We start from the raw sequence: 22,234 nt of genomic DNA on the forward strand, positions 1-22,234 counted from the left end.
TCCCAGCGCCATCATGAAGATCGAATACAAAAGCAGCCCCGTCTGCCTCTTCCTCCCCTGCTCCTCGATGGACTCCGGCCCCTCTGAACTGAACTTTCTTCCCCTGGTCTATCTGTTCTGGTCCTGACCTGGTCCTTCCGCTCCTTACCCCCCTATACTCCTATCGGATATACATCAATAATATAGTATCCTATAGAATAGGATCACAACACCATGTGGACTACCACCTCTGGCTTGACGGGCCGTAAGCTCCGTCTGGCCATCACCTTCACCTCGGTGATCGGTTTCTCGCTCTTCGGGTATGATCAGGGTCTCATGTCTGGTATCATCTCCGGTGACCAGTTCACCCAGGAGTTCCCCCCTCTCTATATCCCCGGAGATGCGTCGCCTTCTTACTCCGCCCACGTCTCTGTCCTGCGTGGTGCCGTCACCGCCTGTTATGAACTGGGTTGTTTCTTCGGTGCCATCTTCACCCTCATGTTCGGTGAGCGCATCGGTCGTACCCCTCTCCTCGTCGCCGGTGGTCTCATCATGATCCTCGGTACCGTCATCTCCACCGCCGCCTTCGGCCCTCACTGGGGTCTCGGTCAGTTCGTCATCGGTCGTGTCATCTCCGGTCTGGGTAACGGTATGGACACCGCGACCATCCCCGTGTGGCAGTCGGAGTGTTCTCGTGCTCACAACCGTGGTTTCCTCGTCTGCTTCGAGGGTGCCATTATTGCTGTCGGTACCTTCGTCGCCTACTGGATTGATTTCGGTCTCTCCTACGTCGACACCTCCGTCCAGTGGCGTTTCCCCGTCGCCTTCCAGATTGTCTTCGCCATCTTCGTCACCGTCGGTGCGCTCATGCTGCCCGAGTCCCCCCGTTGGTTCGTCATGAAGGGCCGTGATGAGGAGGCCCGCCAGGTTCTGGCCGCCCTGAATGACGCTCCCATCGACTCCGAGTCGGTGCTCACCGACTTCAACCTCATGAAGGCCGATCTCAAGGCCACCCAGGGTGCCACCGCCGACTGGAAGACCCTCTTCACCTTCGGCAAGACCCAGGAGTTCCAGCGGATGATGATCGGTTGCTCCGGTCAGTTCTTCCAGCAGTTCACCGGTTGCAACGCCGCCATCTACTACTCCACCCTGCTGTTCGAGCAGAACCTGAACATGGAGCACCGTCTCTCTCTCGTCCTCGGTGGTGTCTTCGCCACCGTCTACGCCCTCGCTACCATCCCCTCGTTCTTCATGGTTGAGAGGGTCGGCCGTCGTAAGCTGTACCTGATCGGTTTCCTGGGCCAGGGTCTGTCCTTCATCATCACCATGGGTTGCCTGATCAAGCCGACGACCGAGAACTCCAAGGGTGCCATCGTGGGTATCTTCCTGTTCATCGTCTTCTTCGCCTTCACCACGCTCCCTCTCCCCTGGATCTACCCGCCCGAGATCAACCCTCTGCGCACCCGTACCATGGCCGCCTCCGCCTCCACCTGTACCAACTGGATCTGCAACTTCGCCGTCGTCATGTTCACCCCTGTCTTCTCCGACACCAGTGGCTGGGGTATCTACCTGTTCTTCGCCCTGGTCAACTTCGTCGCCGTGCCCTTCGCCTGGTTCTTCTACGCCGAGACGGCCGGCCGTGACCTGGAGGAGATCGACATCATCTTCGCCAAGGCCCACGTCGAGCGCAAGTGGCCTTACCAGGTCGCCAACGAGCTGCCCAAGCTCACCGTCGACCAAATCGCCCAGATGTCCACCGAGTTGGGTCTGGACATGTCGGACCACAACGCCACTGCTGGCGCGGAGAAGGCTGAGCTCGCCCTGAGCAGCGGCGACAGCCAGGAGAAGCAGGAGAACTAAAGTGATACCTCTCTACGTTGATGTTTATATACCAAAAACGATGAACGCCGTGTACAGTTGGGCCGTTTTGTATTGGAGTTCCATCCCGGAGACGGAACCATGAGGACGCGGCAGGATATCCTCCCCTCTGAAGGATTGAAGCGAGAGTTGATGTTGCCGCTCTCGCTTTGTTATTAATAATCCTTGCTTTTTCTTCCCTTTCTTTCTTTTCCTTTTGTCCTTATATTTTTTTATATATAGACTTCACAGGGTGACGCTGTTGCTCATGGGTCATCTTATCTCCCCGAATGTGACAGCTACTTGGATACCAATGAATAGATGTTGCATCTCAACCTGTCATGCAGGAGTAATAGGACTAGCTAAGCTACCTGTCACAAAATAGTCGTCGCGTAGCACAACCGCACGAACTAGTGATTTCCCAAGAGGGCCGCGCCAAAAGCAAAAAAAAAAAAAGGCCCCAAAAAAAGAACCCCTGAACAGACCACATCTAAACGGATGCGATCATCCCTCGCCATAGTTACTGCATCGGGAGGACCATTACGGCCATCAGTCGATCGAGATCATCTCCGACACGTACGCCGTACGGAACGCTCGAGCTAGGTTATTCCTTCGTTCCTAACCATCAACCAACCAACCAGTCCGCCGGAATAAGCGGATAGACCAACATCACGAGGTAAGAAGGTCGATCCCACAGACTGCAGGTCCGCGGGCTCGGGTAGAGGGATGAATACTTATACCTCCTAACGTTAGGTACGTACCGGCTTCGTTCTGCTCCAGTTCGAAGCAATCAAGCATGCCCAGAAAACGGTTAGCGTGGAGGACCCAGATCCAGGTCCATGCATGCCTGCCGACAACCACACGACTCGGAGATTAACTGACGAGGTGGGACGGACTAACGGACGGACAGACGACGGCCACTGCGCTGCAGCATGCAGGATTGCCGGTGTGCGGCGCTTCGGTGGTGGTTGGTGCTCCGATGACGCCGTTGGGGGCTGAGTATGTAGGTAGTACGGCGTACATGAGTAAGGTTACTCCGTAGGACATACGTATCTAGGTGAGATTGGGACCAGACCGTGGGGAGCCCACGGGGTTCGGCTTTCTTTCGCCGCGGCTGATGGGTATACGCCATACTCCGGTCGTACCCGGGTCTGCACGATGGGGCGAGGGTGCCTTGTCGGCGGGATGGGTCGGTATATGTTCGTATGAGCGATGGTCTGGCGGGAGTGTTGGTGTTGGAGTTGGAGTTGGGGTTTAGGGTATCCACCTGAAAGCCTGATGCGTCGATGGTCTTGATGAGGACATTACCTAGATGGTGTAGATCAAGATCACTGCCGGCTGAGATAATGCGGATAACTTGCTGTACCATGCTATCTGCATACCCCAGACCCGTTGTTTTGGTGATATCACACGCCGTTTCGGGATGAGATTAGATTGATGACGCAGTGTTCGCCTGATGACGGAAGCAACTGCGTGACGTCTGAGGTTTTGTTGATACACGCTGGTAGGCTGGGATTTCTTTGGATCTAACAGGCTAGATCTGATAAGTCCTATCCAAATCTATTACCTTATGAAGGCCGATTTCTATACTACGTGCCAGCCTGCATTCGTCAGCCAGGCAGCATACGATAGATATTATCACGTACCTACGCACCATGTCTAAACGTGCAACAGATATCAACAAGTAATCGTCAGTCCATTTAGTCCTACACTCGTTACTCGGAACATGAATTGGGCAGGGCGTAAGAAACGTAAAATAAAGCTAAGGCCAAGAAAGGGTATAAACATCACCAAACGGTGACGACATCAAGAAGCGAAATCAAATCAAAAGGGATATCAAAAGATCGCGAAGAGAATCAGATCAATCGTGAAAGGGTCGATAAGACCGGAATCGAAAGGAAAGGCCCCATCCAACAAATATACCGCATTCCGTGATGTAGGGCCAAAACGGATCCAAGAAGCATACAGTATGAGAGATAAACCCGTGGGAGAGTAGTAGTTGGAATTTCAATTTTTCTGCTTCTTTCTAGGATGTGCATGTCTGCGTCGAGCCTAGTCCCCTGTTACTTGCAGAGAAACGACCTGTCGGTGACCGTGGCTTGATCGCTGGGCGACAGCGCACCCATCTCCGGAGGCCACCGAACTGCGCGGTCGACTGGATCCCACTGGCAAGTTGTTTAAAGGAAGAGAAGACCGGCAACGGCCGCGATACCAGCGGGGACGGCGCCGTGCATCTGGAGAGCGGGCGCGGCGCCAGTGTAGGCGGACGTGGCAGCGGGAGCCGCAGCGGAGGTCTCGCTCGCGACAGCGGAGCTGGTGGGGACGCGGATGAGAGAAGAGCTGGAAGGCGTCGGGGTGGGAGTGTAGGAGGGAACGGAGACCGAGGTGGTGGACGGCGTGGGAGTGGAAGTGGGCACGCTGACAATCTGCACCGTGACGGTGGACGCAGGAGCCTCCGCCGCGAGGGCGAAGGGCGCGAGGGCGGCCGAGGCGAACAGGAGAGCCTTGTTGAACAGCATCTTGACAGAGGTGATGTGGTTTGTGTTGGTGTTATTGGCGCGTAGAGCGAAGAGAAAAGAAGGCAGGCAGCGGAATGAATTCTTCTCCAGAAGAGTAGAGAAATTAAAGAATGAATGGAGCTGGAAACGAGTGACAGCTCTTGTGGATAGAACGAGAGGAACGAACGACAGCACTGCTTGTGATGAAACCAGAAGAGATGAAGGATGGCGGCGGGAGTTAAGGATATAGGGAAAAAAGGGGCTTAGGCTTTAGGGCTTCCCGCCGAGGCGGCCAGACGAATCTGCGCGCCGGCCGGAAGCTTCGATGTGCTGCGCTTCAGGGCCTAGCGTGTGAAACTAGTCCATCGGACTCGAAGTCCCATAGGGAGGAAGTCAGATTGCAACTGTCGATCTGTAGGCCTATTTGGCTTGGCGGGGCCGTGATTCATTTGCTGGCGCTGTTCCTGACTAGAGGATGTTAGTCCGCTGGTGAACCATGGGAGCGCCGGAGAGGACGTCACCACAGCGACCGCGACGATGATTGTGCGGGCTGCAGCGTGTATGCGTCGGACATCCTGAACCGACAATTCTCGACGAGGGAGATCGGTCCCTGGGTGGGAGAGAGGGTCAGACGCTGGGGGTTTGAGGAGCGTGAAGAGTTTTGGAGATGGAGAGAAACGTCGGGGGTGCAGCCGAAAGGGGAAAGGTGGAGAGCGATTAATTTCGCTAATGAGTCGCAATCACGAGATCCTCCGCCAGCAGACGGTTATTCCGATGGTCATGACTCTGCTGGTTCGGACCAAACTTGCTCTCCTCTTAATCCAGTTAATGGAGAATAGGAATACGTAGTTCTCCCTCATAGTGACGCGCGCAGCGGAGATGAAAAGACTCATAGTGATCGTCATGTCTATCAGCTGCTGGAGTCCGTACTAGTACAAGCTATCGTCTATCACCAGGCTAAATAAAATAAGCAGTGTTCATCCTCATTCTCATGAGCCTGCAGGAGCCGACAGGCATCGCAACCACCCAACGCCGAAGGGTATCAAAAATCAAATGACCGTCCAAACCAAACACAAAATTCAACCGTAGCCCATCAACGTCCGTGTATCACTCTCCGACTGCTGACAGGCAAGCAAGTTCACCGACTTACAGCCCCCACACGGTACCAACCACAACCGCCACCATCATCCAGTATCCGGTCGCTTCAGCGGCCCTGGAGCTCGCCGCGGAGGCTACTGACGGATCCTCCACAGTCGTCCCGTTCGGCAATGATCCATTGATGTAGATGGTCTCTGTTCCATTCACCTCGGCAACACGAACCACGCTCGAATTCGCCGGCACGGTTCCATTAAAGAGGGACTGATAGAACGTGCCGTTGTTGTTGTCGTCGCAGCCGCACTCGGAGTACTGCTGGCACAAGCAGACGACCGGATACGACTCGTTTTGCTTGGCCGTGTCGTTGTAGTAGTTGTAGTGGTGAGAATAGGGGTACGCGTAGGCACCGTACATCCAAAGACCGGGGAAGAATAAAAGAGCGCCCGCTGGGAGGAGATAGGCCGGCGACAGTCCCCTTGGGGACCTGCCTCCAGCGACATAAGGAGAAGCCGCGCCGCCTGCATAGTACGATCCTCCGGCGTAAGCGGGCTGGCGACCGGAACCACTGCGAGTGGCGCCTCCGGTATTGCTGGAAGAGCTGCGACAATCCCGTTAGTCTAGGGAAACGGAAATTCGCCGGGGAGCTTACCTGGTTCTGGATGAGGAACTTCCTCCTGTGCTTCCTCCGCCTCCCGAGCGTCCTCCACCTCCGCCGCCACTACTGCCTCCACCTCCGCCTCGTCCACCGCCTCCGCCGCCGCGACGCTTCTCTAAATCGTTCCCTTGAGGGACAGCATCTCGGAGAGTAAGATCGAAGCGAGGGACACTCAGCGACGAAACGGCGATGGAAAGAAGGAGGACAATAGCAGTCGTCAGTGTGATCTTCATTATGCGGGAATGACGATGAAGCTGAGGTTACGGGGTGAGAGAAGTGAAAAAGATGAGAAGGGACAAACGAGGAGAAATCCCGCGTATGAAAACAAAATAAAGAGATCGATCGAGACGTCTGAGAATGACAGTTAAATAAAGCGAAGGGAATGTCGAAAGAGTGTGGAAGAAAGGAAAGGAGTGGCTGAGTTGGAGTTCGGGAAGTCAAAGATTCAGGGTCCAATACATCATCGCCTGAGGCCCCCCACCGCCTCCTTCGGCAGGCGCAGCAACATCCATCGCCACAATTATCTACCACCTGTTGTTGTTGTTGGAGGATTCAGTACCGCCACAGTTTGTAGGTTGGAAGTCAACCATGAAACCCCAGACCGTGGACCCTGCATCCTCCACAGCCATATTGCTTCTGTCAATCTGCAAGGGGTTGAGATCGTGTAACATGCCCTAAGAAGCAACGACCTGCAGTATCAGCCTCATTGACAACAACGTTATTCGGATCTTAGAACCAGTAGTCACTGTCCATCAGTCGGAACAAGCGGTCTGTATGTCGGCTCCCACATCTGGACATGAATCCACTCATCCAGATCTTGCTCGTCCTCAGGAATACCCTCTTCCTGCGCATGTCCCTCCTCGACTGCGGTCTTGATCACAGCCCGCGCAATGTCCACGCTGATCTCACGCACATCTTCAACGTCGGGCAGGAGAGGCTGGTTGGGATCTTGCAGCGCTGGTGACCGAGATGCCAGTGCTTTGACCGCCGCCACCAACATTTTCTTGGACACGACTCGTGTTCGGGACAAGACAGCACCGAGCCCAATCCCTGGGAAACACGTGGAGTTATTGCACTCAGCTAGAAGCCAACCAAGCGTAAGTCAGAGCAGTCCAGCGTGGCTTATCTCAAATGGTGGCCTTACCGATCTCATACTGTGCCCCGTTCCGTTCCACAGGTGGGAATGGACTGCCAGTAGCCATCAGGGCACGACCATCTGACCAGCAATTAATATCCGCCGGGCACGCTTCATGAAGCCGAGTAGGATTGCTGAGTGGGAACACGATGGGCTGTTCGACGTGCTGCGCCATCTCCCGGATGATCTCTTCAGTAAAAGCCTTGGGCTGGGTTGACGTTCCAATCAGGACATGTGGTTTCACTTCCTTCACCACCGTCAGCAGATCCGTGCCCTTTTCTTTCGGCCATTCGTCGTCTTCCCGCGCAAACGGGACCTGGGCGGCCGTCAGCCTCTCGCCGAGTGACTTGACTAAGAGTCCTGGCTTATCCAGACACCTGCCATTGGAAAGACTGTCAGAGTGGCAGTGAGGGAAAATTAACCTCAAAGTGCATACCATATTTGTCTAGATGCTTCGGACTTTGACTTGTGCGTTTCCATTGCAATGGCGTCGACAATCTGTTCTGCGATGCCGGTCCCAGCTGATCCAGAACCAAAAATCACGATACGTGCATCTTGCATCTTTATGCCGCTGACATGGAATGCAGCCATTAGAGCCGCTAGCGTCACACACCCAGTCCCTTGGATATCATCGTTGAAGCAGGGGACCTGCGATCGATAGCGGTCCAAGATTCTCTTGGCATTCTGGAGTCCAAAGTCCTCACTGAATTTCATGAGAAATGGCCGAAATGACGAGAACAGAGCACTCACAAGTGGATGTATGCCCTGGGATACATTTTCTTGGCCGCAGTGACGAACTTGTCAACGAACTGGTCATATTCCTTTCCTCGAGCTCTGGGTTGTCGGAGGCCCAGGTACAGCTCGTCGGTAAGCAAACTTTCATTCTGCGGTTTATGTTAGGACATGAACAAATTAATCCACCTTCATCGCGGAGCGTACATTCGTACCACAGTCCAGCACGACTGGAAGCTGTCTGGATGGATGGATTCCTGCACATAGCGTCGAGAGAACCAACTTGGCGACCGATATCAAAATAGCGCCTACGCCTTGGTCACCAATCCCCAGGATCTAACCATCCTGATCAGCAGTAGTTACTTGTCTTCCGTAGAGCTCACTCACTTCTTCACCGTCGCTCACCACGATATAGTCGACGTCCTCTCCCCGACCAAAGTTGGTGAGACTCTCCTCAATGCGATCCTGGTCATTGATGCTGAGAAAGCACCCTTCGGGCCGTCTGAACAAGCGCGAATAGTTCTGGATAGCGTCGCCTTCGGTAGGGGTGTAGATGACGCTAAACATCTCTTTCAGATGGGTTTGAACCAGCTGTTCTCGTGAGTATGGTATTGTACAATTCTACATCAATGTGTATAATACCTTGTAATATAAGACTTCATTCTGCGCCTTCATGCTCGCCATGAAGGTATTTTTCGCAAGATCATCCGGCCGGCTCCTGTATTGCTGGTAGGCCCGGCGGACCTGCTCCTCAAGGGTTTGTATGTTTGGAGGAAGAAGCCCGTGGAGCCCGAAGGTCTTCCGTTCATCTTCCGTGAAGGCGGACCCTTTGTTGAATTGCGATAGGATAGTGAGGCTTTTTCCCTGGTGGGTGTTAACGCGCGTCAATTGGATAGATGTGACTTGCTACCTTGAATTGACACTTGAGAGGCCCAGAAGCAGCCCGTGGGAGATTTCTGAATTTGGACTTTTCTTTGGAGGTTGCCATAGTCAAGGGATGGGATGATGTGCGGTTCAGATGGGCGGCTACACAAGGCTGTGTGTGGCTGTCAATGATTGGCTTAGGATTGAGTCAAGTGAGGGGGAAATGCGAAGGGAGAATTTAGTCATAGGAGTGTTTAGATGTTTGCGATTTCTAATGCAGACGATGATGGTGTTGCTTCTTAATTGCCTCTTAAGATGGCGGGGTCGGAGCGATGACGTAGGGGTCTGATGTCGTTGAGTCTGTTATATCCTCCCCTACCGTGATTAGTAGGTCCCTTACCTTAGCTACCTAGGACATAAATATACTATCATCTTGTTCATCTAATATATGAACAGACAGACAATATCCTTGCAATCTACTACTCACTCCAGGTGTCGCCCAAACATCCAATACTGTACCACCCAACTTCAGTCTTGTCCAATATGCGCTAATTGAGGTGTATGCAATATCCATATTAACTCAATTACTCCATTTATAATTAATAAAGCGACGTAACATACCTTAGTGGTGCTCATTTGAATCCATAGTCGAATTAATAGTCCATTACGGGGAAATCGAGATCGATCAAGGGACCCGTAAATGCAGAAATGAGATGAAGATAACCATGTATTCGCGGTCTTACCAGTCCTAGCGGATCGACTGTTGTATTAACACAAGCATTATAATGCGACATATACAGATACTATAATATACAGAGCCTATGATCCGGACGCGATAACTGTCGATCAGCTTATAACAGGACAAAAAGCCCTGTGAGCAGCGAGCAGGGCGAATGTCATAATATCACAGCGGCCACAGCTAGGCAACACGGCAGGTTTGTGCTCCGGAACCAAATCGGATCCTGCGGAATCCCTGGCGATGGGTGACAACTCGCCTGGCAGCGGTATATGCCCTCTTCACTGGTAGACCAAGTGCTCTTAGCACCTCAGTGCAGGCCCCAAGAACGCCATCGACGAATGTGTCAGGAACTAACTTCAAGACGGCAGCCCAAGGGATGCAAATAAGGCCGCATATAATACATATAGCCCATTGTGCCCCATTGAGTCTAGTGACATGGAAGGCAGCCCCTCCGACAAATATGATCAGGATCTGGCCACCTACCATCAGCACATTAATCGCCAAGAACCAGTAGTTTCTGTGTATCCCCTCGAAGATGTTGAATCTGTTGTCAAGACGACGGCAGTTAAGCTCGTTAAATATTTGCATCCAGACAAAGGTATTGAAAATGATTGTGTCGAGTTTCAACTGTTCCGTGTGATCTTGTGTATTCAGGTTAAGGATCTTACCACCCGCAAAATAAAGGGTGAAGCAGAGCGCGAGCTTGTATATGGATTGCCCCAGTATCATCTTCCACATAATGGTGGTAAACAACGGGGCATCTCTCGGAGTTGGTGGTCGCTTCAAAACGTCCGCCGTGGGCGGATCCGTTGCTCTGGGAGTAAGATATTAGTCTGTCTCTTTTTTCCGAAGGAGAGCGAGAGTGAAGCCTCTGGCACCATGTTCTCACCCAAATACACCGGGGTTGCTCACAAAGCTAATGCAGCGAAAGTATCCATGATTAAATTCAACCACAGCAATTGAATCGCTTTAAAAGTGCTCTCGTTTTTACTATTGTAAATGGCTGTCACGACTGTTATCAAGACAGCAGTAATGTTTACGGTAATTTGAAACTGTGTGGCGTCAGTATCAGCAGTTCAAGAATGCCGCCAGCATCACAAGAATACCTGTAGGAATTTGGCAACAGCATCATTGACTGATCGCCCCCAAGCAATAGCAGTAACGATAGATTTGAAGTTATCGTCGAGAAGGACTATCGAGCTGGCTTCTCTCGCTACCTCAGTCCCACTCATTCCCATCGAGAATCCCACATCGGCCGACTTCAGGGCTGGGCCATCGTTGGTCCCATCGCCAGTGACAGCCACGATCTCTCCAAGACGCTTGAGACGCTCGACAAGTAGCCTCTTGTCCTCTGGGGATGAGCGCGCCAAGACCTGCAGCCGTGGAAGCACGCGGTCTAAATCGTCTTCTCCCAGTTTCCGGAAAGCCGACCCTTCCATGATCAACCCATCGTGGGATTTTATGCCGCATGCCGTGCCGATTGCTTGCGCGGTGCCGATATTGTCGCCTCGCCAAGTTAGGCTTCTCAAGATGGAAGAACAAAGACGCGGCCAAAGGACTCACCGGTAACCATCTTAACCTGGACTCCAGCGGAGCGACAGGTCCGAATCGCATCGGCAACCTCCGGGCGTAGCGGGTCCTGAATTCCAAACGCTCCAATCCATGTAAGGCCATTGACAACTGTTTCGAAGCTGGTTGAATCATTCCCAGGGCCTTTGCCATGAGTGGGGGGCCAGACATCAAAGTCCCGATAGGCTATTCCTATGGTTCGTAACCCCGTTTCCGCAAACATGGCGACTGTGTCGGATATTGCCCGGTGTTCTTCCTCGGACATTCGCCTTCTTTGAATCGCATGGGAATTTGACTCCTCCGCCAGGATAACTTCCGTGGAAGGCCGAAGGATGAGCTCAGCTGCTCCCTTCACGAGCAATCGATACGCAGTTGGAGTCTTGTACACCACCGCCATGGCTTTGCGGGTAGAATCAAACGGGTATACATGTGCTAATTGCAGATTCGCCTGCTCTTCGGCGAGGCTTGTCATCCCAAGATGGCTCTTTGCGAACTGAAGCAGAGCTACCTCCGTCTTGTTGCCGCTAAACTCCGTTCCGTCGTCATTCTGAACTTCGAATGCGGTAGAGTTGCAACTGACACTCGCGCGAAGGAGTTCCCTAAAAGCACCCGGGAAACTCTGCAAAACTTCCGAAACTGGGGTATATCTGTATGAGAGGTTATTGGCTGGTAGTTCCCCGAACAGCTCACGAATGCCCAAAAAGCCTGCAACTACGGTCATCTTGTTCTCTGTCAGAGTTCCTGTCTTATCAGAGCATATGACCGTAGCGTTGCCCATGGTCTCACAGGCACGTAGCAGTCGTACAAGGTTATTCTCCTTCAGCATGCGAGCAGTTGCAAATGCCAATGCCAACGTCACTGCAAGTGGGAGGCCCTCTTGGCAGTCGTTAGCCGGGTCTTCTTTGAACAAGGGAGACTTTTTACCTTACCGGGTATTGCAACGACGATGACGGTAACCGCTACTATCAGGATGTCCAAGAATCTTTGGCCTTTTTCCGCAGGTGTAGTGTCACTTTGCGGTAACTGCACCGAGAAGCGGATGAAGAGGACTATGAATAGAAGCAGAGCGGCGCTGAATTCTTTTCTATTAGTGGGTGGCCTTAATTGGAACACAAGGGACCATCTACCTCAATCCAAACCATCCTATCCAGCTGGCTAGCCGAGACAGTTTTACTTGTAGCGGAGTAGGATCGCTGTCTGTCCCCAAGGCACTGAGGATTTTGCCATAAGTCGAATGAGTGCCGACACTGGTCACCAGGTACGTCCCTAATCCTTCGAGGACCTTGCTCCCGGATATAATGAAAGGATCCAACTCCTCCGATGATCCTTCGCCGCTGATATTATTCCACGCTTCAACCCCGCTGACCTTCTCGATCTGATCCGATTCACCCGTTGCTGACGATTCGTCACACTTTATTCCATGGTTTGTTACAATAACACCGTCGCAGGGGGCGGAGTCCCCCGCCTCGAGGTGTACAATGTCCCCAACGGTCAGTTCACTGATATGGACCAGGTCGGTCTTCCCCGAGCGTATCACCCTCACTTGGCGATCAATTTTCTGTACAGGTCAGACAGACAATATCAGGATGCGACCCATAGAGAAGTTACCCGTTTATTCAACTTAGCAAACTGTCTCGCTTTCTGCCAATCATTCCCTGCTGTTGCCAATACTACTATCAGAATAGCAACGCACACGGCAACTCCCTCGATCCAGTCTACCTGAGACTGTCCACTCGCCGCTTCGTATATGCCGAGGGATAACGACACGACAGCTGCAATAGTTAGGAGAATGATTATTTTGTCGTTGTATGCATCCCAGAGAAGTCTTGGGAAGCTCTTTCTCCTGGGCTCGGGGACGACATTACGTCCGAATACTCGTATTCTATCGGAGAACTGCGACGGGTGCTCCCCTTGTAGGGAGACAGAAGTGCCAACGGAGTATCGCGGCGGGCCTTTTTCTCCTGACGCTGTGTTTTCGTGGATCTGCGCCAGCGTGACATAACCGGGCAGGGTACTCTCATCTGTTGATAAACCGGCGGTCAAATCGGTCTGTAGTCCATACTCAAGACCGTGAAGCCCACCCACGGCATAGAAAGCAGCAAGGGATTTTGGATTCAGGAGCTTATTCAATTGTCCCGGCGAGAAAGCAAATTTATTGTCGTCTACCTGGAAATCCGTTTCATTTTGGGGGTCTGGGGCCAGCGCCTCGGACAGAGGCTCGTGGATGTAGAATGGTACGGTTGGCTTGGCCATTTGCATCAAATCGAGTAACCAAGCACGAGATGATGTTACGAACACATGTCTAAATTCTGTCACTGTCCGGACTTATATGTGAAGTATGACGGGGAACGTATCCCTTGAGCAGACCATTCCCTCTAGTTTGTCACCAACGGTGGCAATGTATACTTCTTCTAGGCCACCTTGGCCCAGTTCCCGATGGTGATGGTGTCAGCGATATCAGCTTCTCCGTCTACGCAATGACTACGTAGCTACTCTTGACACTTGCAGAGATCCATAGTCTGCTGTGACCTGGTTAGATGGACCAAGAAGTAGATCCAGATCATCCTCATCGTCTGCTTGGGCTCCGACGACTCTAATTCGTCCATATCGATTTGCACAGCCCCTCTTGGCATAAGGTGCATCGCTTGGGTCATCCAACGTCTGGCACAGAGCTTAAATAGCTGTCCGCTCAACTGCAGACAAGGCCTATAGGCGTCTAGTTCTGTGCTGGTTCAATAGGAAGTGGTGATTCGGTCAATTTCAATGTCTAACGCAGATGGCTGAACAAAGCAACAACCGGCCCCCGCCCCCCTCTGTCACCCGGACATCGCATGGGCTTAGGTTTGGGATTTGATATTACTATAGTTTGACCTTTGGCCAAAACCTTGATCCCAATCAGGGATTTATCCAAGCGCTATGGCAGCGGAGATAGTACTCGCGATGTAGACTGCCATATCTTCACGTGGTGATAGTGGATGACTCAGCCGTAGGCGAACAAAACCGCCAACCGCAAAACTCGATTTTCCTCAAAACATCATCCGCCAGGACTCCCCAACCTGGAAAAGACCATACCTCCAACCAAACCCTGCGGAGGATTAATGATTCCTCTTTGATGACCAGATGACTTACCAGACTAATACTTAGCGGAGCAACGACACGATCCAGCTGTCCCAGTCCTCACCTCTATCCATCTCCGATGGTAGACGGACATCCACACGGACCCTTCTCGGAAGGACAGTCATCACATTCACGTCTTGTGGGTGTGGCCGACTGGAGCTGGATTCGAGGATGGGATGTCCAATCCCTGAGCAGTTGCTAGAGGAAGCCAGGGCCTTCATAGTTCATGTTGCTCGCGTTTTCGTTCTTACGAGAGCATGACTCCTTGCGCACCTACATACTCTTTGCCTATATACTACTTAGACATAAATAATCTACAACCTGCTTTTCTCCGGCTCATCATCAATGACCTTCACAACCACCTTCCCCCACGTCCCCCGACTGCCCAACGCCTGTAGCGCCCTCGGCACGCTCTCGAGCCCAACAAAGCTCTCATCCTTAAACGCGGTGCCCCGGAATTTCCCCTGAGCCACGAGATCAAAGATGCCCCGCCACACGGCGCCGACAGTCTCGGTTTCAAACCGCGCATACTGCCCCCAATGCAACCCCACGATGCTCACGTTCTTCAGCAGCACGCGGTTCAGGGCCACCTTCTCGATATTGCCCGCCGCAAAGCCGATCACCAGCAGCCGCGCGTTCCACGCCACGCACTTCAGACTCGCATCGATCATGCCCACCGGGTCGTAGACGATATCGACGCCGCCGCGCTGCGGCCCACACAGCCGCTTGACCTCCTCGGGCCAGGCCTTGTCGCGGTAGTCGATGACATAGTCGGCGCCGAAGTCGCGCGCGACCTGGCGCTTCCGCTCGGTGCTCGCCGTCGCGATGACCGTCGCGCCCTTGGCCTTGGCGATCTGCACGGCCGCAAGCCCGACGCCGCCCGCCGCCGCATGCACGAGCACCCAGTCGCCCGGTTGCACGCCCGCACGGTGCACTAGCCCGCCGTAGGACGTCGGTGCCGTCACGAAGAGCCCTGCGGCGTCCTCGAAACTCCAGCCCGCCGGGATGGGGAGGAGCGTGCGCTCGGCGGCGAGAACGTGTGTGGCGTAGGCGCCCTGCGTGGCGCCAAAGACGCGGTCACCGACCTGGAAGCGCGGTGCGCTGGCCGGGGCGGTTGGGACGGCAATGACGGTGCCGGCGAACTCGGCGCCGCCGACCCACGGGAGCGGCGGCTGGTGCTGGTATTTCCCCTGGATCTGGAGGAGGTCGAAAAAGTTGGTGCCGGCGGAGTGGATCTCGATGAGATATTCATTTGGGGAGGGAGCCGGGGTGGGGAGGGTTGAGACTTGGAGGTCTAACGGGCCCTGGGTGGGGTGAGGATGGGGAGGTCGGGGGGTGAGGAGTCGGCTAGGCTTACTTTGACGTATTCTTTGACTTGGATGGCGCGCATTGTGGTGAGTGGGAGAGGTTAATGCGAGAGAAAGAGGAGGGATTGTGGTGGTTGGCGATGGGAGGGTTGGGAGAGGTGAAAAAGGATGGGAAGCTTCCCCGCGCTCTTAAGACGGGGAACGTGCCGAGGTCCGTTGTCGGATAAGAATCAAGAATACTGGGAAGGAACTCGACCCGGTCTTTCGGGACGAACGTTCATTTGTACTAATATCGCGAGACGTTTTTTCTATTAGATCGAGACTAAATAACTAATACCACCCAGAACCCGCATGCAGACCCATATATACCTTTACCCATAAAAACATCAAGTGTATATGCGTAACCAACTCCCGTGCAGTACATGGATATCAAATACATCCCTCGGGTGCCAGGAGGCCATGGCCCGCCAAGGCCCGGCATCATATGAGGTGCATCAAAAAATACCGTTAAGGTGAGAAGAACGGTGTATCAAGACAAGAACACGAAAAGAAAGGAAACAGAAGATTAACAGGTGTATAAGCAAACGATTCGGGATAGAAGAGAGGCATGTCACGACTGCTTCCCAGAGCCGAACGGTCTAAAGGCCGATGCTAATCGGTCCTGGAATAAGAGGATCTGACCCCGGATAGGAGTACATCGGATGCTGTCCGGGATGGTAGTATGGAGGTGAGTGATTCACCAGCCCAATCGGTGGTTGACTGGACATCTTGCACGGCATTGACGACGTTCTCTCTGACGGGTTCTGTCGGTAGGCATTCTCTGCGGACGGATCACCGCCGGCGGTATTGTCCGGGAGGAATGGAGAGGCCTGGGAGTAGCCGGAAGACTGAGATGAAAACAGACGATGGGGCGGCTGCGGCATCATCTGCACGGAAGGATCGATCGGAGGGCTCAGCGGAGCGGCCGGATAAAAAGGTCCCGTCGACGGTTGAGACTCTGGAGGCATGGCGAACCATTGAGGCATGGACCAAGAAATCGGTGCCACCGGAGCGTTTGTTGTCGTTGGCATCACCGGGGCTTGAAGACAGGACTCGGTTGTGCCGGAGTAGGGGGCATTGGGGAACTGGGGCATCGAGCCCTGATTGACCAACACCCCGTCCAAGGGGGAGGTACAGGATGGGTCGTATGGACTGGAGCAGGGGATGAGATGTTCTGGGCCGGAGGGAGTCAATGGGGTATGGGGTTCTATCCAGGCAGGGTCCTCGAAGGGAACCCCCGGCTTGGGATAGGCTCCATTGAAGTACCAGTCCGGGGTGGTGATTGAAAGAGTGCTCTGTTTCGAAGGCTCCGAGCGGATTTGGCCCTTGGGAGAGACCGACGCAGTACACTTGGGCGAGGTGGACTCGGTGCTACTGTCGTCCTCGGTGGGCTCTTGACTGGCGTTGGACTTCTTCCGGGTCTGACGAGACGGCTTGGTGACACGCCATTTCTTCAGTCGACTCCGTAGTTGTGTCTCACTGGGAGGGCGGTTAGGACGGTCTGAAGGACTGTTGGGGGTTGGATTCTCACCTGGGATTGAAGTCGGCGGAGCGGATCTGCTTGATGACTTGTTTCAAGGGCCATTCTTCGTCCTTGTAGAGCTTCGCGATGAGGGCTTTCTTCCTCTCCCACACGTCGGAGGGGATTGAATTCTTCATTCTGGCGAATGGACAGAAGGAAGACAGAAAGAGGGGATAGGAGAAGTAGGAGGAGAAAGGTAGTAAGTAGACCGGTCAGGAGAGCAGCAGGGTAGACGGATAGGATGAGAACACCGAGATCGAGGACGGGGAGAGACCGAGGGCTCCGCTGGGAGATCGGGGGATCTCCAGAATATATGTCCGCCCACTATCGGCACCTCAGGCCATGGAGGGCATGTGGATAGAGAGATCCGAAAGCTCGTGCCCATCGGATCCGGACGAACTAACCGGACGGTCGACCTCCCCGGGATGATGGGAGATCGACCAGCGGCAACGGTGATTGGCCGGTCGAGGGGGTGGCACGTCCATTGTCTCGGGTCCTGTCAAGTCAGGATCGTCCCAGCAGAGAGGGATTTCCTCATTTTGGCACGATATGGGAGAGGGGGGGATCGTCTGGTTGGAGATGGCCGAATGGATTGTAGGAAAGGGTGATCTTCATCGTCAATTCAATTTCGAGGATAAAATCATACAATAAAATTTAAAAAATAAGAAAAAAAAAAACACTGCCTGTCTCCCATCAGCCTCAAGATGGATCTATCACTTCTCGCCTCTTTCAACCTTAGTCGGCTAAAAGAATATACATTTATAAATAAAAAGAAAATGAAAACGAATAATTACCCTAATTTCCCTAGTAACTCCATCGATCGCCAGGAGAATATTTCAATCGGGACCCGGACGTGTCGCCCGTCAATAGTCTCATTCGACCTATACACTCCTCTCCCCTGGTCATGTCAAACCCTTCCTGGTGGATTTGCTTTTTCCCCCTCCATCCCATCTCCCAATGCTGGGGCCACAGCGAGATCGTATGCAAGCTGATTCCGCTTGACAGCGCCTGACAGAGAGATAAGGGATTTAACGGAATCCGCTCTAAGCCCGGTGGAAAATCCACCGTCCTCGAACAGGCCTATACCTGTCCGCCCGCCAAGGGCGATCCATCTGGAAGGCGACGAGGGCAGTGCAGGCTCCAGCTGCTCCTGTCCCTCCCCAGGGGGTTAAGACCGCCAGTCTGCGTAATGGCCTCCTGAATGCATTGAGATGGTCCATGATCTCTCGGAAGGATAGAGGACAAAGAAACGAAGCAACTGGATACCATACGGTATAGACGGCGTCCACTAACCCCAAAGAAGCGGCCCAACTGGACATCGAACTGCCGGATAGGGTTTAGCGGATCTAACGGACCACTGGAGTGGCGCGGAAGCATACCGAATACGATACGATACGACCATGTCTCCAGGCTGTACGAGTGTCCAGGAAGTGTCCAGAATATACCTGCTCGTAGGCATGTGTAGGTACCCTGCACGGGACTCACCATCTTCCCGTTGCTGCAAGTATATCTCCTGGGTTGGTGTCCATCTACGATCGACCCTGGTTGGAGGGGCAATGGGAACGGTCTCGCTCCTCCCATTGGGTACCCAGCAGCATCCCGGCATGTAGGGACGCAGTCGTATCCCGACTACCGGGCCTAGTGACGCTATCATTCATCGCCCGATTCCTTCTGTTCGTTTCTCCGTGGGAGACAGACTAGCCAACTAGCTCCCCTGGCGCAGTTTCTGACAAGTTCGGCAGCGACCAGTTCCGGCAACCGCCGCCCATTTCTTTGTCATCGACTCGTCCATGGTTCCCTCCTTGGAGATGGAACACTTGATGGAATGGTTCTAGACGGAATCCGATGCGGAGAAACAAAGACCGTCCATGGCAACCCAGAGCCATCCCCATGAGGAGGCGTCGAGCAAGGTTCGACATGTTGCCCAGTGACCTCAGATCTAGTCGGCCATGTTACCTAAAGAATTAATAAGTATAAAATTCAAATTAAATTAAGGGTGGGTTGAGATCTCGTGCAGCAATCCTACGGCATACACTTCTGAGTTGGGCATGGTTGATCAAATGATCAGGTTATCACCGCCTGTCGATCACCTCCTATCCAAGGCATCGCATACAAACTTAACTGAACCGTTGGAACCTTCCTCCCAGCTCTCTCTACCCAGTTCAATGGTTCACAAGATAAACAATCCATAACACAATCAGAGCACGTCAACTCCCCGAATCAGCCTCTTCCCTGGGAAACCAAAACGAAGGGGTCGGTCGATCAATGCCCAACAAAACCCAGTCATTCACCGGTCTGCGCACTATCGACGGCACTGGTCAGAATAGTGGATAGACTAGGCGACCTAGTTGACAGAAGTGGAGGGGGTTGATATGCGCGTTATTGCATTAAGCGCGGTTATCTCGACATCCTCCTCCAACCGTCCCAAGTCTGCAGGTGTATTAACCCCCCTCTTCGTCCCACGGAATTACTCACGGCTGCCTCTCGTGGTGGATCCACGCAAATCCCTCCCGCCGTCCAATCGATCCGGGGCACCAGAGAAGATCAACCAGACCAGCGTGGGTGGATCTCCTAGGGATCTCCCCGAGTTGTCCTGATAGTCTCGGACTCTAGAGGTCACTAACAATTAGCCGAGGCCAGAAGTCAATGTCGTTGACCATGACGAGCCCTGTCTGGGTTCCCATTCCGGCACGTCTTTCTCCACGGCCCTCTGGTTGCTGTCTGTCTCTACTGGACGGCGAATTGCCTCAGTTGACATCCTCTTCACGTCATCCCCCACTTTCATCTTCTTCAAGCATGGACTCCTCCAAGGCAATGGCCAGAACCGTACCAATCGCTCAGACAGGTCCAATCCCGCATTGTTTGCGTCAATATATCTGCCGCAAGATCTTACGGCGCACGACTGAAGCAGGGGCGGCTGCACAACACACTAGTGTAGGTACCAACTGCATCGAGAGATTGATCCATCATACAGGCCTCGTGCTCGACTCGTTCCGCGGAACCACCCGTGGATCCTAGACCTAACCCCGCTGCAGATGTCTAAATTGGGGTTCTGCAACCTGCAACTACGTCAAAATAATCACTGAGGCATTTCGGTCCCGTCTCCTCCATCAGACCCCCTCGCCATGTCTGTAGATCCTTTCGTAGCACGGTGCACTCGGATCCTTCATCACGCCAGACGGATATAGGACTCTTAGCTTCGGCCCCCCGTGGCCACCAAGGTGGAGGCTGGAACAGCAGGAGCGGCGACAAAAAAAAAAGCAAAGGGAGTTCAGCTTATGCACTGACTGGCTGTGATCGCTCTGAGCAATGGAGTCCATTGGGCCCGAATTGCGTCCGCATAGGATATTATTTGCCAGTCGTTGCCAACTGCTGGCTGTCACTTGTTCCCCACATATACTGCCTCGCAGATGTACTCGTCCGCATTGAGAGATTCCCTTACGTACTGTGATAATGTCGACATATCGTATGTAAATATGCCGCGCACGTCGGCCGCCCCAAGTACGAGGCCTCGACTGCCCAAGTTTCAGCATGACGATATTGAAGTGGCGATGCTATATGGAGGGGTCGTCGGTACAGTGTACGCGGTATAGATCGTGAACCATATTGATAATCAACATCTTTGCCATCATTGACCGCTTCCGATCCCGTGAACGCTTCCGATCTTCTTCAGCCCACTTGACCAGTTGACTCCCAGAGTTCATGTTCTTGTGGTGCCGAGCTGTTCCAGAGAACCATGACAGCCGCTATTCGTTCTGCCACTGGTCCCTCGCAGTGCTGCAATCACGGGACCGCGACGAAGATGGGAATGGATAGGAAAGCACCGGAAGCCCCAGACCCCTATCGTATAGAATCAGGTAAAAGGAGAACCCCTATCAACGGTGGCATGTGTCGGGGAGATTCCCACGTGGGACTCCTATCCATGGTTCTTGCTCTCCACCAGAAACGCCCGCAGTCGAACCAGCAGTCACCAGTCACCCAGTCCTCGAGACGAAGCTCAGGCAAAGTTCTCCGATATTAAGTCCCAACCAACGACAATCTTTCAATTACCATCTGACTAACCAGCCAGCCAGACGACGTCCTATCTCCACCAGAGCACAAGTCGATCCTCATGTGGAGTACAGACATTGGAGATACCTCAGGGGTCTCGGCCGGAGCGTCATCGCAGATCCCTCCTATGAGAACTCAGAATCGACCGGAGAACGTTCCATTTCCAGAAAGCATTCCAAATCCACCCTCCGGTACAGAAAGCCTATACCCAGCCCTAACGGTGACCCTGCGCAACGCTAAATGAACTCGCCGGAGAACATTACCCTCCCCGAGCAGCACACCCAGGAAGCAACCCAGATTAGGAGAACCCAGAGTTCACCTCGCGCGACCCTTGACCGAGACGATCAGATGCAGTGGATCAGAAATAGGATTTGGACTGCGGGGAACATTCTCCTCTCCACCGAAAACGGAAAACAGCACCACATGGGGTAACAGAAAAAAGAAAAATGAAAAAGAGAAAATCTCAACGCACACCGAACCCCTTGCTACAGCTTGTACGACGTAGTACGACAGACGACAGACAACATCCAGGCAGACATGCTCCCCGTCCGTTGGACCGAAATGCTTCACCCACGCGGCAGGGTGATCCTTGAACCGGATCTTCCTCCTCCCATGCAGACCCATGAAACCATGGTTGCGCCGGCGGTGATCAGTGGAGACAAACTTTACTCAGTCGCACAGCGTTGCACGACAATTGGATGAGAATGCATGGAAGCTGAGATGAGGTTGTTGGAGACAGCCGTTGTACCCGATGGCCCTCGTGCTGGGCGATTCGACTCCAACGAGGTGCGTTTTCTTTCCCTCGGTTCAGCGCACCACCCCTGGTAAGCTTCCCCCTTCACACAAAGACTGGCGCCGGTTACACAACAGCACCCATTCGCTCTTTGAGGGTTCGGCAATTCTTCCCGGTATTCCCTGTCTCCTTTGGTTTAACCTCTCCCAGGCCCTTTCCAAGGTTCCTGTGTCGTGAGGGGAGAAGCAGCCGGCTCGCTCACCATGAAATCGCCACGTTCGAGACGTGATGGCCACCCTTGGCTTGCATCCCGGGGCATCCTGGTGCTTTTGCACCTGCCTAT

At 53.4% G+C, this 22,234-nt stretch overlaps 8 protein-coding genes across 8 annotated transcripts; 1 reads left to right on the forward strand and 7 right to left on the reverse strand.

Moving 5' to 3' along the window:
• The first annotated feature begins 29 nt into the window (after window positions 1-29).
• On the forward strand, window positions 30-2,125 carry BDV59DRAFT_44262 (sugar porter family MFS transporter). Its single transcript, XM_073696403.1, has one exon. The coding sequence runs from the start codon at window positions 214-216 to the stop codon at window positions 1,837-1,839; it is 1,626 nt and encodes a 541-aa protein (XP_073552166.1). The 5' UTR covers window positions 30-213; the 3' UTR covers window positions 1,840-2,125.
• Window positions 2,126-3,499: 1,374 nt separating this feature from the next.
• BDV59DRAFT_167653 (putative extracellular serine-rich protein) lies at window positions 3,500-4,987 on the reverse strand. The gene has a single exon (XM_073687949.1). It carries the CDS (start codon window positions 4,353-4,355, stop codon window positions 4,014-4,016), a length of 342 nt encoding a protein of 113 aa, XP_073552167.1. The 5' UTR covers window positions 4,356-4,987; the 3' UTR covers window positions 3,500-4,013.
• Window positions 4,988-5,359: 372 nt separating this feature from the next.
• On the reverse strand, window positions 5,360-6,645 carry BDV59DRAFT_44330 (uncharacterized protein). Its single transcript, XM_073696404.1, has 2 exons — window positions 6,079-6,645; window positions 5,360-6,027 (listed from the first exon to the last, which is right to left on the reverse strand). Exons 1-2 carry the CDS (start codon window positions 6,315-6,317, stop codon window positions 5,481-5,483), a joined length of 786 nt encoding a protein of 261 aa, XP_073552168.1. The 5' UTR covers window positions 6,318-6,645; the 3' UTR covers window positions 5,360-5,480.
• On the reverse strand, window positions 6,143-9,088 carry BDV59DRAFT_167655 (NAD-dependent malic enzyme). The gene is made up of 8 exons (XM_073687950.1): window positions 8,862-9,088; window positions 8,594-8,815; window positions 8,339-8,542; window positions 8,159-8,287; window positions 7,970-8,103; window positions 7,656-7,922; window positions 7,229-7,596; window positions 6,143-7,164 (listed from the first exon to the last, which is right to left on the reverse strand). Exons 1-8 carry the CDS (start codon window positions 8,937-8,939, stop codon window positions 6,827-6,829), a joined length of 1,740 nt encoding a protein of 579 aa, XP_073552169.1. The 5' UTR covers window positions 8,940-9,088; the 3' UTR covers window positions 6,143-6,826.
• A 646-nt stretch (window positions 9,089-9,734) lies between these two features.
• Window positions 9,735-13,376, reverse strand: pmcC (putative calcium transporting ATPase (Pmc1); the record flags this gene model as incomplete). Its single annotated transcript, XM_073695180.1, has 7 exons — window positions 9,735-10,368; window positions 10,467-10,606; window positions 10,661-11,061; window positions 11,118-11,999; window positions 12,053-12,222; window positions 12,263-12,681; window positions 12,732-13,376. 7 exons carry the CDS (start codon window positions 13,374-13,376, stop codon window positions 9,735-9,737), a joined length of 3,291 nt encoding a protein of 1,096 aa, XP_073552170.1.
• A 1,178-nt stretch (window positions 13,377-14,554) lies between these two features.
• On the reverse strand, window positions 14,555-15,630 carry BDV59DRAFT_197704 (NADPH:quinone oxidoreductase family protein; the record flags this gene model as incomplete). The annotated part of the gene is made up of 2 exons (XM_073692985.1): window positions 14,555-15,544; window positions 15,598-15,630. 2 exons carry the CDS (start codon window positions 15,628-15,630, stop codon window positions 14,555-14,557), a joined length of 1,023 nt encoding a protein of 340 aa, XP_073552171.1.
• Window positions 15,631-15,838: 208 nt separating this feature from the next.
• On the reverse strand, window positions 15,839-17,471 carry BDV59DRAFT_167660 (uncharacterized protein). The gene is made up of 2 exons (XM_073687951.1): window positions 17,118-17,471; window positions 15,839-17,065 (listed from the first exon to the last, which is right to left on the reverse strand). Exons 1-2 carry the CDS (start codon window positions 17,243-17,245, stop codon window positions 16,186-16,188), a joined length of 1,008 nt encoding a protein of 335 aa, XP_073552172.1. The 5' UTR covers window positions 17,246-17,471; the 3' UTR covers window positions 15,839-16,185.
• Window positions 17,472-18,759: 1,288 nt separating this feature from the next.
• BDV59DRAFT_167661 (uncharacterized protein) lies at window positions 18,760-19,104 on the reverse strand. The gene has a single exon (XM_073687952.1). The coding sequence runs from the start codon at window positions 19,025-19,027 to the stop codon at window positions 18,806-18,808; it is 222 nt and encodes a 73-aa protein (XP_073552173.1). The 5' UTR covers window positions 19,028-19,104; the 3' UTR covers window positions 18,760-18,805.
• Between the last annotated feature and the right edge of the window lie 3,130 nt (window positions 19,105-22,234).

This window comes from Aspergillus ambiguus (genome assembly GCF_047715705.1).
Source record: "Aspergillus ambiguus strain CBS 117.58 unplaced genomic scaffold BDV59scaffold_2, whole genome shotgun sequence".
Classification (NCBI taxonomy): Eukaryota; Fungi; Ascomycota; class Eurotiomycetes; order Eurotiales; family Aspergillaceae; genus Aspergillus; species Aspergillus ambiguus.